This window comes from Acipenser ruthenus, chromosome 5, assembly GCF_902713425.1.
Source record: "Acipenser ruthenus chromosome 5, fAciRut3.2 maternal haplotype, whole genome shotgun sequence".
Taxonomy (NCBI): domain Eukaryota; kingdom Metazoa; phylum Chordata; class Actinopteri; order Acipenseriformes; family Acipenseridae; genus Acipenser; species Acipenser ruthenus.
In genome coordinates, this window is record NC_081193.1 from 292213 (window position 1) to 306915 (window position 14703).

Consider the following 14703-nt stretch of genomic DNA (forward strand, 5'->3'; position numbering starts at 1 on the left):
GCTTAGCAACCTGAAATTTGGTTTAACCTAATATCCCACCATATCAGCCTGACATTTTCACAGTTTAATAAGAACTTTTGTAAGAAAGCTGTTGCTGCACTTGATAAAATATGACTTTGCACACAAATGAAATGCCAATGTATGTGCTTTTAATTCAGGGGTTCTTTCTTACCACAACTAGTCCTAAATGAATCCTCAGAATATATTATCAGCTAAGGATGTTTCCCTGTGATAGACACATATGCTTACATTACTGTTGAAGCAGTTATAGCTTATCCCTTCATCTCATATTGCTGACCCTTTTCTGAAGTGTTTATCTGTGCTTTTGAGGTGGCTGCAGTGATGCATTACAGAAAGCACAGAGCTGTGCAGTGTGGATTTACATTATTGCTCTTCTGCCTTACATTAAAAGCTCTGCTGATTACAACCTTCTGATTTGAACTTAATGACCCACATTAGTTCACAGTATCTTCCCTGTAGATGTTCATATCAGGAAACATGTCAATAGGGTATACAAGTCTGTTAATCCTTGTCTTCATTAAACAGCCTATAATATTTTATGGTCAATCTAATAATGTATATATAGCACTCATTCACACAGTGTGTGTAACATTATGGCTGCATTCTATGATTCTCTCAGTCTTTTTTGGTTTTTGAAGTTAGCTCAGAACACCAGTTATAGAATTCTGACTAAAACCAGGAAAAGTGAACACAATACCAGTGTTTTAGCTTATTTGCACTGGCTTTCTGTGGAGTATAGAATTGATTTAAAGATTTTGTTGTTAACATATAAAGCCCTGAATGAATTAGCACCCAGTTATTTGCAGGAGTTACTGACCCCATATGTTCAGAATCGCACTCTGAGATCACAGGATGCGGGGCTGCTGGTTATTCCGAGGGTCAACGGAATCACCAGGGGAGGGAGGGCTTTTTCTTGTAAAGCTCCTAAATTGTGGAATGCTCCGCCTGAGTCTGTCAGGGAAGCTGGGACATTTTTAAGTCAATTTTATTATTATTATTATTATTATTATTATTATTATTATTATTATTATTATTATTATTATTATCATGATGGATGTGTGTATAAGTATATTTATCTATGTGTGTATATGTGAATATATATTTTTATTGTACTCTTTGAATATGTTATTTAAATGGTATGATTGTGGTAGATGAGTAACATGTATTGTGGTTTGATTTTTTTCACTATGTACTGTGCTTTGAGATACTTCTGTATAAAAAGCTCTATATAAATGCAAATAAATACATACATACATACATACATTTAAAAGCTGAGCTCTATAAACAGCCGTCCTCCCTCACAGAGGCCGTGCTCCTCTGCCAGCAGAGCAATCCCTGTAGACTGTCCACTTGCTTAAATTATTTAATTGCATTTCACTTAGTTCTAGACTGAGGCAGCGATTACTGACATTGGCATCAGCTGTAATTCCATTTTACCAAGGATCAGTGACTTATGCAAAACCCTTATTGTGCACATTTATATTATCAGCCAGCAGCAATATAATTCCAATAACATGGGCCTGAAACATTCATTACAGTTGAGCTCTCCAGAGTGTTTGCAGTTGTGTTTTCCCATGTAAATGTGTTGCATTTAAATTAAAACCGCATGGTGACACATTATATTTTCCCACGGGGCGGAGAGTGGAGTGAATTTCACTCTTTCAAAATACTGAATTCTGAAATGAATGTAACCATAGCAATGTGCCTATGTTCAACATTAGAGAGAGGGGTAGTCCAATATCACATACAGGAACTGTTGCAGTAAAGCTTAATATTGATGGCAGCAAAGTTAGTTATGTAATCTGAACTTAATTTATTATATATTTGGAAAACAACAGCATATCTTAGCTTTTAGGTATCCTGTTGTTGTGATTTCATTCACACTCAGACATACAGAATGTGTCCACTATCCTGTCCACAATTCCTAGTAATGTGTAAGCCTGCTTAATGAATTAACAAGATAACAGTTGTGTCGTTCATACAGTGCTACTTTATCCTTTTGTGGAATAATATTATTCCTTCATAAAACTGACTTTCCTAATCGAAAACCAGAAAGAATCTCTTTCTTGTTCATTGTAAAACTAGATGCTTCACGATTGTATTTGCATGTTTTTTTCTCCACAGTCGTGGTGTAAGCCCTGCTGGGACGGAGAGACACAGCCTTTAGAAGAAGAGAATGCCACGTGGAGCCCTTACTTGTATGGGATGTGCTTGCTGCCATTGACGAGGGCGAGGATCACATTCCCCAGTGCTGACAGTGACAGGCACAGTCCAGCCCCACTGTCCCGGCTCTTGCCCAGCGCCTTCACACAGCTGCCCAGGTCGATGAGGTGCAGGCGGCTGCGCCCCCCAGACACTACCGCGGAGGGAGATAAAAGAGAGAGAGGGAGGGGTAGAATGGGGTAAGTCTTCCTTCATGGTTCACACCTCACAGTGCTTAGGCTTCTCTCCATCCACATTTAAGAGGAGCTCATCCTGTGAATCTCGGTCAAGCTACTGTATGTAGATGAACTTCATATATCAGCATTTGCATTAGCATGCTTGTTGCAGGCTGGTGCAAGTGCAAGGATCACCCAAACGCCCAGATACACTGATGCACACATGTCATGAGCAAGTCGTGTGGAATTCCTTGACCCGGGTTCAGTAAGTCAGGACGCAATGCCCTGTTACTCAGCCTGATTCACAGAACATCCTCCATTGTTTCCTAATGTGATGCCCGCACATAAACTGAACCAAAACATCCAAAAGTTATAGAGAAGTAAAAATGTGGTTGATGGTATGGGGTGGGGGGGTTCACGGGAGCTGTTATTTTATTGGAAACCGCACTGCAAATCCAGGTTTGGTTTTGATTTTGAGGTTTTGATTTTTTTCAAGGCAAACCAAAAACATTAACTTCTTGAAATTTTGCACAGACAAAGCCAAGACCTTGACCTTTTCTTGCTATTTTTTTAGATTTCTATTTTTGGAGTTTCACCCCAAGGTGTAACTTCCTTTTGTTTTTCTTTCAAATGTATTTCATTAGAAAATGACACCTCCCACAGAAGTCTGTAGCACAAACCTGATCAATCTAAAAATGTCAATTTGAGCTTGTTTGCCTGAAACAACCCTAAGAACCAAGTTTGCTGTAAATCGGAGACAGTAGGGTTTAAAATCCAACTTTTTTGGGGTGATTTGTCTTGGAATGACCCTACAGTAAGAAGCAGATCATGTTTCAGGCCAGAGTGCCAATGGCTCTGTGTCCTGTGTCTCTCATCCCTATAATGACCTTCATTGGATGCTTTAAAGTCACTAACTTATATAAGCTTGCTCTCCCTGCAGCAGGGTCACATGTCTGCACAAGACAAGGGCAGGTCACAACTGTACTCTTTAACAATGAGAGACAACATTCTTTCCGTTTCTTTGGAGAGCCCTCATTGTAGATTCATTGATTGTTTGTCAAAGGCTGTCAATTTAGTTGCTGCTTGGTGACAGAGGAAGGTGTTGGATTATGATATGTTTATTTTAATGTACTTTAAGACAATATTGATTAAAACAATGTGCTTTTGCTTTGTCATCCATCACTTAATTTATTCATTAACAATGTTTCAGTGCAACAGGGCTTCTGTACTATTTTCAAATGGGGGCACTACAGATTGCTTCTATCTCAGATTTGGATTTTTCAATTAACTTTGCAAGCACGTTCATTAATGTGTGCTTCTGTGCAATGACCCTCAAAGAGCTCACATTGCTAGTAAAGTATGGAAACACCTACAGTACAGTGTGAGAAGCCCTTTTATGTGACACTGAGTGTACGTCATGTTTGAGAGAAAAATGTGTATGCTGATATTTAACCATTTCATTTTACACATACTGATATTGGTGATTTCTTAAAATAAGTAATTTTATAATAAAGTTAATGTTATAATAAATATACATGGCATTATTCAGTACTTCCATTGCACAGAAGTTTGAACCATTCCAGCTTTTAGCCTGAGCTTATGTAGTCACACCTGAGTTTAACTGGACTCAGATACCTTATCAGTGTGTACTTAGAAATGTGTACTTATCAGTGTGTATCAATGTGTACTTATCAGATAATGTGTATTTATCAGTGTGTACTTATCAATGTGTATGAATGTGTACTTAGAAATGTGTACTTATCAGTGTGTACTTATCAATGTGTATCAATGTGTCCTTATCAGTGTGTACTTATCAGTGTGTATCAATGTGTACTTATCAATGTGTATCAATGTGTCCTTATCAGTGTGTACTTATCAATGTGTACTTATCAGTGTGTATCAATGTGTACTTATCAATGTGTATCAATGTGTCCTTATCAGTGTGTACTTATCAATGTGTACTTATCAGTGTGTATCAATGTGTACTTATCAATGTGTATCAATGAGTCCTTATCAGTGTGTACTTATCAATGTGTACTTATCAGTGTGTATCAATGTGTACTTATCAATGTGTATCAATGTGTCCTTATCAGTGTGTACTTATCAATGTGTACTTATCAATGTGTATCAGTGTGTACTTATCAGTGTGTATTTATCAGTGTGTATCAATGTCTACTCATCAGTGTGTGCTTATCAATGTGTACTTATCAGTGTGTATCCATGTGTACTCATCAGTGTGTATTTATCAATGTGTACTTATCAATGTGTCCTTATCAGTGTGTACTTATCAATGTGTACTTATCAGTGTGTATCAATGTGTACTTATCAATGTGTATCAATGTGTCCTTATCAGTGTGTACTTATCAATGTGTACTTATCAGTGTGTATCAATGTGTACTTATCAATGTGTATCAATGAGTCCTTATCAGTGTGTACTTATCAATGTGTACTTATCAGTGTGTATCAATGTGTACTTATCAATGTGTATCAATGAGTCCTTATCAGTGTGTACTTATCAATGTGTACTTATCAGTGTGTATCAATGTGTACTTATCAATGTGTATCAATGTGTCCTTATCAGTGTGTATCAGTGTGTCCTTATCAGTGTGTACTTATCAATGTGTACTTATCAGTGTGTATCAATGTGTACTTATCAGTGTGTATCCATGTGTACTCATCAGTGTGTACTTATCAATGTGTACTTATCAGTGTGTATCAATGTGTCCTTACCAGTGTGTACTTATCAATGTGTACTTATCAGTGTGTATCAATGTGTACTTATCAATGTGTATCAATGTGTCCTTATCAGTGTGTACTTATCAATGTGTACTTATCAGTGTGTATCAATGTGTACTTATCAATGTGTATCAATGTGTCCTTATCAGTGTGTACTTATCAATGTGTACTTATCAGTGTGTATCAATGTGTACTTATCAATGTGTATCAATGAGTCCTTATCAGTGTGTACTTATCAATGTGTACTTATCAGTGTGTATCAATGTGTACTTATCAATGTGTATCAATGTGTCCTTATCAGTGTGTACTTATCAATGTGTACTTATCAATGTGTATCAGTGTGTACTTATCAGTGTGTATTTATCAGTGTGTATCAATGTCTACTTATCAGTGTGTGCTTATCAATGTGTACTTATCAGTGTGTATCCATGTGTACTCATCAGTGTGTATTTATCAATGTGTACTTATCAATGTGTCCTTATCAGTGTGTACTTATCAATGTGTACTTATCAGTGTGTATCAATGTGTACTTATCAATGTGTATCAATGTGTCCTTATCAGTGTGTACTTATCAATGTGTACTTATCAGTGTGTATCAATGTGTACTTATCAATGTGTATCAATGAGTCCTTATCAGTGTGTACTTATCAATGTGTACTTATCAGTGTGTATCAATGTGTACTTATCAATGTGTATCAATGTGTCCTTATCAGTGTGTACTTATCAATGTGTACTTATCAATGTGTATCAGTGTGTATTTATCAGTGTGTATTTATCAGTGTGTATCAATGTCTACTTATCAGTGTGTGCTTATCAATGTGTACTTATCAGTGTGTATCCATGTGTACTCATCAGTGTGTATTTATCAATGTGTACTTATCAGTGTGTACTTATCAGTGTGTACTTATCAATACGGGCTCAACAGAAAATCACAATATGCATTAAGATCTTTTTTTCCATCTGCATTTGCTAGACATTATCTTTGAAATCACAACCCAAAATCCCTACATTACTAGGCTATCACAGAGCCGCGGCAGCCCCGTGAGAAATCTACAGTAATATACAAGCCACGATATCAACTCCCACAAGGATAGAGACCCCAGTACGGCAGGCTGACTTACTGCCTCCCTTGCCGCTCTTGTCCATGCGGTACTGGTAGACGTGCAGGGTGAAGAGCATGTGGGAGTTGCGCTGCTCCTCTTCGTCGCAGTCCGGCTTGCTGCTGCGGCGGGAGGCAATGGCGGCGTCGAGGAAGAAAGCTGCCTTCTCCGCAGTAGGGGCTCGGAGCTCACTCTGGTTCTGAAGCTGTTTGGCAAGAGCAGACTGTGTTGAAGGCATCTGGAACAAGTGCAGACACTTTGGGGCCATGTATTATTAAAGCAGCTGGAGTGGAACGGCCCTCCAGGACAGGGATTGGACACCCCTGCTGTAAGGTATAAGATCAGGGGAAAGCACTTACTGTACCTCTGTGGTTGTGGTCACTGAAATGTGTCTCTGTTTAATATAAAGTGGGTATGTGATAATGCTTTGATGCTTCACAAGACAAGACTGTCCTTAAGGCAGGGAAGCGGATTGACTGAAAACCTCTCCACTAAATTTTACACAAGGTCAGCATTGCTTTTCAGGAGCCTAGAATTGTTGCTCAGGATTCATCCATTCAGCAAAGAGAATGCATTCCCCTCTAATCCCCATCTGTATTATTTGTACTCTTGCGTTTGTTACTTACAATAAAATATGCAGTCAACAACGAAGGATATTTGAATGAGTAGCTACGAAGTCAGCATATTAAACCGGCTACAGCAAAAAGAGGGCTTAAACAGATCTATTGAATTCTCCTCATGAATTATCTTTCTAGCTTTAAAAATAGTAGGTCAACATAATTAAGTATTACAGGCACAAAAATGAATAAGGCTAACCACTTGCACTATTGGGACCTCAGCATGTGAAAAAGCGCATTCAGTCTTGGCTCGATTTCAATTCAATAGGTCTGTTCTGTTAAATCCTGACAGTCTCTTGGTAGAAATGCTTTGGGAGCACACTCCTCTCTAATTAAGACAAAGCTCTCAGCTGTTTCATGGTCCTGGATGAAGCTTTACTATTCTCTGTATTTAACCTTTAAGATCCTGGTGCTCATGGGCATCAGTGCTATAGGTTCCTAGAATGCCAACTGGCATCCATATGCTTTTCAGTGGTAGTAAATGTGTGCCCATTGGCTCTTCAACAAAAACACTTAAAACAATAAGGGCAGCAGGTATTCGAAGACTAGAAGATGTACAAGACGCTCCAGCATGTGAAGGGTTCAGAGCACACTGCAGTATCTAATCTGCATACAGGCTCTACACTGCTAACATCACCCAATATCACAATGTATGAAAATGCAATGCTTAAATCAATAAACATGTACACAGTACAACACATTAAGATCATCAAGCTTCTTAAAATGTTTACTACAAATTGTTTAATGATGCTGAATCTTGGTTAATTACAATAACATTTTAGTTAATTACAATACCATTTAATTTCATGTTTACAAAATCATGAGGTAATTAAGTTTAATGAGTTTAAAATAACTAGATTCCATTCCATACTGAATGTATCTTTCACTCAACGTGGCTGATTGTAGCTATGTGCCTGAGTGCGCATGTGTGTGTTAAACGTGTATAACACCTTCTATAACACCACAACACCAAGCTGCCTTGCTTGCTGAAATCTAAAAAACACCCAGTATGTATCCATGGTTACCTGCATGCCACAGATGGGGTCCTCACAGAGGTAGACTCCTGGAGACTGGCCGTCCTGGAGACTGCCTGTAGCCACCTCTGACAGCAGGTCCTTGAGCTTTTCGTCTTTCCCCCAGACCTCAACAGCAGAGGCTCGGACTGAGAAGCGTGCGCCAGTCTTCTCCTTCCTCTCGTTTATCAGCTTGAAGAGCCAGGATATGGAGCAGGGGATGATTCCAAGGGTCTGCATGGAGTCATCTTTTCCCATCATGGTGTATGACTTTCCTGTCAGGCAGAGAAATGGAAGCACTTTAAGTCAACATCACGGCCGCAGCTGAGTGTCGTTTTCCAATACAGATTTATAGTGCATTGAATTGCTGCTTTATTTGGTGCCACTGACCGAAAATGAATGGGAAGCTGCACCATACTCTTTACTGAGGAACGATGAATGAAGCCAGATTACATGCCACAGGTCACTATATCTTCAAAAAAAAAACATTTTTCACTCTAGGATAGTGAAAATGAAGAGGTTTTGTTAATATTTAGCAATTCCTTCATTTTAATTGATCCTGTTATCACTGATAATATAAACAATTAAAATAAGCGGACTAGTTTACACATGATGTTCATCTCATTAGCTACCCTGGTTACAGGTACTGGATAAAATAATTACATTATTAAGCAACTAATCTTGGTGCTGTATGTGGCGTTTTATTTTCCCATATATTTTCCCATGTGTTCTGGAGGGAGATGGACAAGGTGTGATCAGCATATTGCTCTCATAAGCTGTGGGGGGCATCTGTTTCAGGAAGCTGCCTCAGCTGCTGCAGTAGGGTTTGTAAGGAAACTAGAAAAGTGAACTCTATAAGATACATTGTTGTAAAACAGACCAGTAATCAATGACAATCCCACTTGCGCAGATAACCTTTTTATTTCTTGGTTTTTAACATATATATATATAAAGGTAATTTCTCTTCTGGTACTTGCTTTCTATATATAGGCAGTTTTATTAATTAAGATCATTTGTTAACAGGGCTAAATTTCTAACAAATAGAGGCCCTATAGAAATCGCCCTATTCATCTTCCCAGTCTCCCATTGCAGGACAGTAATTGTATGGACTGCATGCTGATGCAGCACCCGCCTTGTCCCTGGATTACTCTGAAGTATGACATCATCGTTCATGCAGGGACAGCACCCTTGGGAGTGCCTGCTGCTCTCCAAGCTCACTGACACACATTGAGCAGCGGTGGGAGAGAGTGCCTTTATTATCATTGAAACCATTACAAAAACAATACAGTATAATGGCTGGCTGAGCACCACAAACAGGGCAGTAATTCAATCGAGGAGTTCAGATGAGGCAATGTGGATGAACCACAGGAGTGAATTACTGCCTTGTGTTTTCTTCACAAATCCATTACGGCTGTTGGGTAATATTATATACTTGCACTTTATTGATTTTCTTTGTACATTCAGCTTTAGTGGTTTAGCATTTTCATTAATCATAGTTTAGGTTTAACAGCTACAAAGGACTGGTCCGGTAATGGCTATTTAAGCTGCGTGTTCACTCTGTTTGAAGTTTTACCCACAGTTTGTGTGTGTCGGCCCTGTGATGTCTGCTGCCCTGTTTTTGAAGGGCAGTTTTGTGAACTGGATAGGACTGTAGCTGAGAGATTATTTGTGAGCAACTAGTGATTATAAGAAAAAGTATGCCTATAGAAAGTCTACACCCCCTTTCAAAATTGTCACCTTTTGTTGCCTTATGGCCTGGAATTAAAATGTATTAAAATAGATTTCTTTTCACAACTTCCAAGTGAAAAAAATATTCTAGAAATTTGTAGAAAATTAATTAAAAATAAAAACTGAAATAGCTTGGTTGGATAAGTGTCCACCCCCCTTGTAATAGCAATCCTAAATTAGCTCAGGTGTAACCAATCACCTTCAGAATCACACACCAAGTTAAGTTGCCTCCACCTGTGGTAAATTGTAGTGATTCACATGATTTCAGGATAAATTCAGAAGTTCCTGTAGGTTCCCACTGCTGGGTAGTGCATTTCAAACAAAGACTCAACCATGATCACCAAGGCGCTTTCAAAAGAACTCTGGGACAAAGTTGTTGAAAGGCACAGATCAGGGGATGGGTATAAAAAAATATCAAAGGCCTTGAATATCCCTTGGAGCACGGTCAAGACAATTATTAAGAAGTGGAAGGTGTATGGCACCACCAAGACCCTGCCTAGATCAGGCCATCCCTCCAAACTGATCAGAGGCTACCAAGAGGCCAATGGCAACTTTGCAAGAGCTACAGGCTTTTATGGCCAAGACTGGTCAGAGTGTGCATGTGACAACAATATCCCAAGAACTCTACAAATCTGGCCTGTATGGTAGGGTGGCAAGAAGGAAGCCATTACTCAAGAAAGCCCACCTTGAATCCCGTTTAAAGTATGCAAAAAAAGACTCAGGAGATTCTATAGCCATGTGGCAAAAAGTTTTGTGGTCTGATGAAACTAAAATGGAACTTTTTGGCCTAAATGCAAAGCGTTATGTTTGGTGCAAACCCAACACAGCGCATAACCCAAAGAACACCATCCCTACTGTGAAGCATGGTGGTGGCAGCATCATGTTATGGGGATGTTTCTCATCGGCAGGGACTGGGGTACTTGTCAGGATAGAAGGGAAAATGAATGGAGCAAAGTACAGAGAAGTCATTGAGGAAAATCTGCTGCCCTCTGCAAGAAAGCTAAAACTGGGATGGAAGTTCACCTTTCAGCATGACAATGACCCAAAGCACACAGCCAAAGCTACACTGGAGTGGCTAAGGAACAAAAAGGTAAATGTCCTTGAGTGGCCCAGTCAGAGCCCTGACCTAAATCCAATCGAAACTTTGTGGCATGACTTGGAGACTGCTGTCCATCAACGCTCCCCAACGAACTTGACAGAGCTTGAACAGTTTTGTAAAGAAGAATGGTCAAATATTGCCAAATCTAGGTGTGCAAAGTTGGTAGAGACCTATCCAATTATAATTTTTCAGTTTTTTTATTTTTAATATATAATTTTTTTCTCAATAAAAACTTTTTTCCCCTTAACAGTGTGGAGTATGGTGTGTAGATAAGTGGAAACAAATCCTCATTTAAATGCATGAAACTCTAAGGCACTGACACAACAAAATGTGAAAAAAGTTCAAGGGGGTGTAGACTTTCTATAGGCACTGTATATATATATATATATATATATATATATATATATATATATATATATATATATATATATATATATATATATATATAGATGAGCTTCAGTGAGTTACAGGAAAATAATTCCATCCAGCGTTTATGTGACATCATAAACTATGACCGTTTGTGGGTGTTACCGAGTGATTGAAATCTTTAAAGTCATTGACAGGAATGTCTTAAATTTCCCGTTGCTCTCCAGTTTCTCTGAGATACGAATGTACCAGCTTGACATTAAATTTTGTTTTTTTATTACGTTTTCTCATTTTGTTGATCATTAATGAACGTTTCTGTACTGTGGGTGTTGCCTAGTGACATTTTGTGTTCGAATTGTAAGTGATGGTCTCGAGGAGTTGAATGGGTCAAGGTTCAAGTATATTTTCCTCTAGAGGAATTATGACATTTTGACATTACTACTGTGCTATTATGCCTTTTTTTCAAATGGCTCAGGATGCAAATATAGCCTTCATCCATGTAATATATACATATATATATATATATATATATATATATATATATATATATATATATATATATATATATATATATATATGGCCAAATGTTTTGCATCTCCCAAATAAATTAACTAATTTTGCTTCATAAAGTTGAATAAAACCTGCAAAATAATGTTACTTTTTTAAAATTATATCTCAATCCTGAAATTCTAGGTAATGCAACTTTTGGCCATAGCTGTGTATGTGTGTGTGTGTGTGTAATACAAACAAGCCTTCCTCCACCTATCTATTAACATGACTAATGACTAACTGGCCCTGTTAAGAAGTCTGTGGAGAGGCCAGGCTGACCAGTGTGTCCCGTGAAAAACTGCACTGACCGAGCTTGGTGTGTCCGAAGCAGAACACACAGCCGTCCGCACCGTCCGCCACTGACTGGATGACCTCCGCCACCGTGCCGGCGCTCACTTCAGCCTGTCCGGAGACACAGGAGAGGTTACTGTGATGAATGGGCACAGACAAGAGAACCACAGGAGCCTCTTACCTGCAGGGGGCGCAGGAAGGCACAGGCTCTGTGCTGCAGTTATCCTGGGATATGGATTGGTCTCCAACGCTGGGAGCCTATGGGAAGGCTGGGTGTCCTCAGTAGAACATGTATATTAAACTCCTTCAGGAACCCCTCCCTCGCTACCAAAAACATGGGATTGTGTATATTAAACTCCTTCAGGAACCCCTCCCTCGCTCCCACAAACATGGGATTGTGTATATTAAACTCCTTCAGGAACCCCTCCCTCGCTATCACACGGGATTGTGTATATTAAACTCCTTCAGGAACCCCTCCCTCACTACCACATGGAATTGTGTATATTGAACTCCTTCAGGAACCCCTCCCTCGCTACCACACGGGATTGTGTATATTAAACTCCTTCAGGAACCCCTCCCTCACTACCACAAACACAGGATTTAAGGGTTGCATTATTTTAGCATTCAGTATAGATACTGTAACATTCAAAGATTTTAATATGTGTATTTATTCAAGCTTGATGCTATACTTCACTTCAATATTCCTGAACTACGCAATATGGAGAAACAAACAGAATAAGGAGAAACAAACAGAAATGATGCATAACTGTCCTACCTTATGTTGGATTTGCAGTTAGCTGGACAGACACACAGAAAGACAGACCACTAGAACTTTAACTAGACAGACAGACAGACAGACAGACAGACAGACAGACAGACAGACAGACAGACAGACAGACAGACAGACAGACAGAAAGGTAGACAGGTATGAAGACAGATACATACATTCACTAAAAACACATACAGTAGATCGACACACAGGTGTATGATACAGGAACCTGATCCTACAATGGTTACATACTACCTGTAGGGGGTGCGTTACCATGGGGACTCACTACTTCGTAATCTAGGTATGCTTTTGGATGTGTGCATTTTATTTGAAGCATATCCTTGAATATTAGTGGTCCGTGCTCCTGGATAGAGTGCTCCGTTGTCATAAGAAGGTTGTATGTGCAAGTGCTCAGATAAAGCCAAAGGGGAGTTTATTTCCTATTACTTTAATAGCAGTGGATACATGTTGTGGAGAATTCTCCAGTTCAGATACATGGGCAGTTCAGATAAAGGGGGTTCTGTAGTACCTCTTTTAAGTTGTGCCCAATCCAATGCCCTTTCTTTGGAGTGACATGTGGGAGGCATCACCTGCGAGACATCTAGAGTAATAATGTGACATGTGCACCCCTTTCACTAACCTGCGAGACATCTAGAGTAATAATGTGACATGTGCACCCCTTTCACTAACCTGCGAGACATCACAGAGTAATAATGTGACATGTGCACCCCTTTCACTAACCTGCGAGGCATCACAGAGTAATAATGTTACATGTGCACCCCTTTCACTAACCTGCGAGGCATCACAGAGTAATAATGTGACATGTGCACCCCTTTCACTAACCTGCGAGACATCTAGAGTAATAATGTGACATGTGCACCCCTTTCACTAACCTGCGAGGCATCATGTGGGAAGACAGCATCAAAGGCGAACATCTTCGGTGGCACCTGGCTGCCCCGTGTAGTATTCTGGGGGCCGTTGGTGGCTGGGTCAAACAGGGTGATCTGCTTTTTACGGGGGTCGACTTTCAAGAAGGAACTGGACTCTGAAGTGACCCCTGCTGGGGCTGGGCATATTCGCAGCATGACTTTCACCTGGAAGGAAGACAATGTTATACTAGCAGTATCCACAGCTGCGACTTACAATTGTTACAAGATATCACATTATTTTTACATACAATTACCCATTTATACAGTTGGGTTTTTACTGGAGCAATCTAGGTAAAGTAAAGTACCTTGCTCAAGGGTACAGCAGCAGTGTCCTCCACTTGGGATTGAACCCACGACCCTCCGGTCAAGAGTCCAAAGCCCTAACCACGACTCTACACTGCTGCCCCACTGGGTAGTCTCACTGTCATCTCGCTTTAAATCAACTCTCAAGACCCACCTGTTCTCTCTTGCTTTCCATGCTCCTTAAGCCTGATATCTGCTATTAGCTGCTGTGTTGCTGCTACTGTTTCATGTATTACGCTACTATCATGTATGATGCACTTTCCACTGTATTTAATGTATTATGCATTGTTTTTGTTACTGTATATCATGTATTATGCATTTATCTGTATTTAAAGTATTGTGGATTTTCTTGTTACTGCATCTTGTAAAGCGCTTTGTGATGGTGGTCTACTATGAAAGGCGCTATATTATTATTATTATTTATTTCTTAGTAGACGCCCTTATCCAGGGCGACTTACAAGATATCACATTATTTTTACATACAATTACCCATTTATACAGTTGGGTTTTTACTGGAGCAATCTAGGTAAAGTACCTTGCTCAAGGGTACAGCAGCAGTGTCCCCACCGGGGATTGAACCCACAACCCGCTGGTCAGGAGTCCAGAGCCCTAACCACTACTCCACACTGCTGCCCACACTGCTATATAAAATAAAGATTGATTGATTGATCTACTGTACGTTCCCACTGGCTGTTCACAGTGATTTTGAAGGGGTGATAACCAAAGCTTCACAATTTGTTTTTCTTACCCCTCATTAGAATATAACCACATTTGGTTTTGCTATCTTTTTCGCTTTCCAGTCTT

General features: G+C 39.5%; 1 protein-coding gene across 1 annotated transcript in view; it reads right to left on the minus strand.

Moving 5' to 3' along the window:
- LOC117403026 (kinesin-like protein KIF26B) overlaps positions 1-14703 on the minus strand; it is a 189288-nt gene that overhangs the window by 25167 nt on the left and 149418 nt on the right. The window contains exons 6-10 of the mRNA XM_059023479.1: positions 13561-13761; positions 11916-12009; positions 7878-8140; positions 6257-6440; positions 2218-2377 (exon numbers count right to left, since the gene is read on the minus strand). Coding sequence (XP_058879462.1) covers positions 2218-2377; positions 6257-6440; positions 7878-8140; positions 11916-12009; positions 13561-13761 — 902 coding nt within the window. The remainder of the gene's footprint in view (positions 1-2217; positions 2378-6256; positions 6441-7877; positions 8141-11915; positions 12010-13560; positions 13762-14703) is intronic.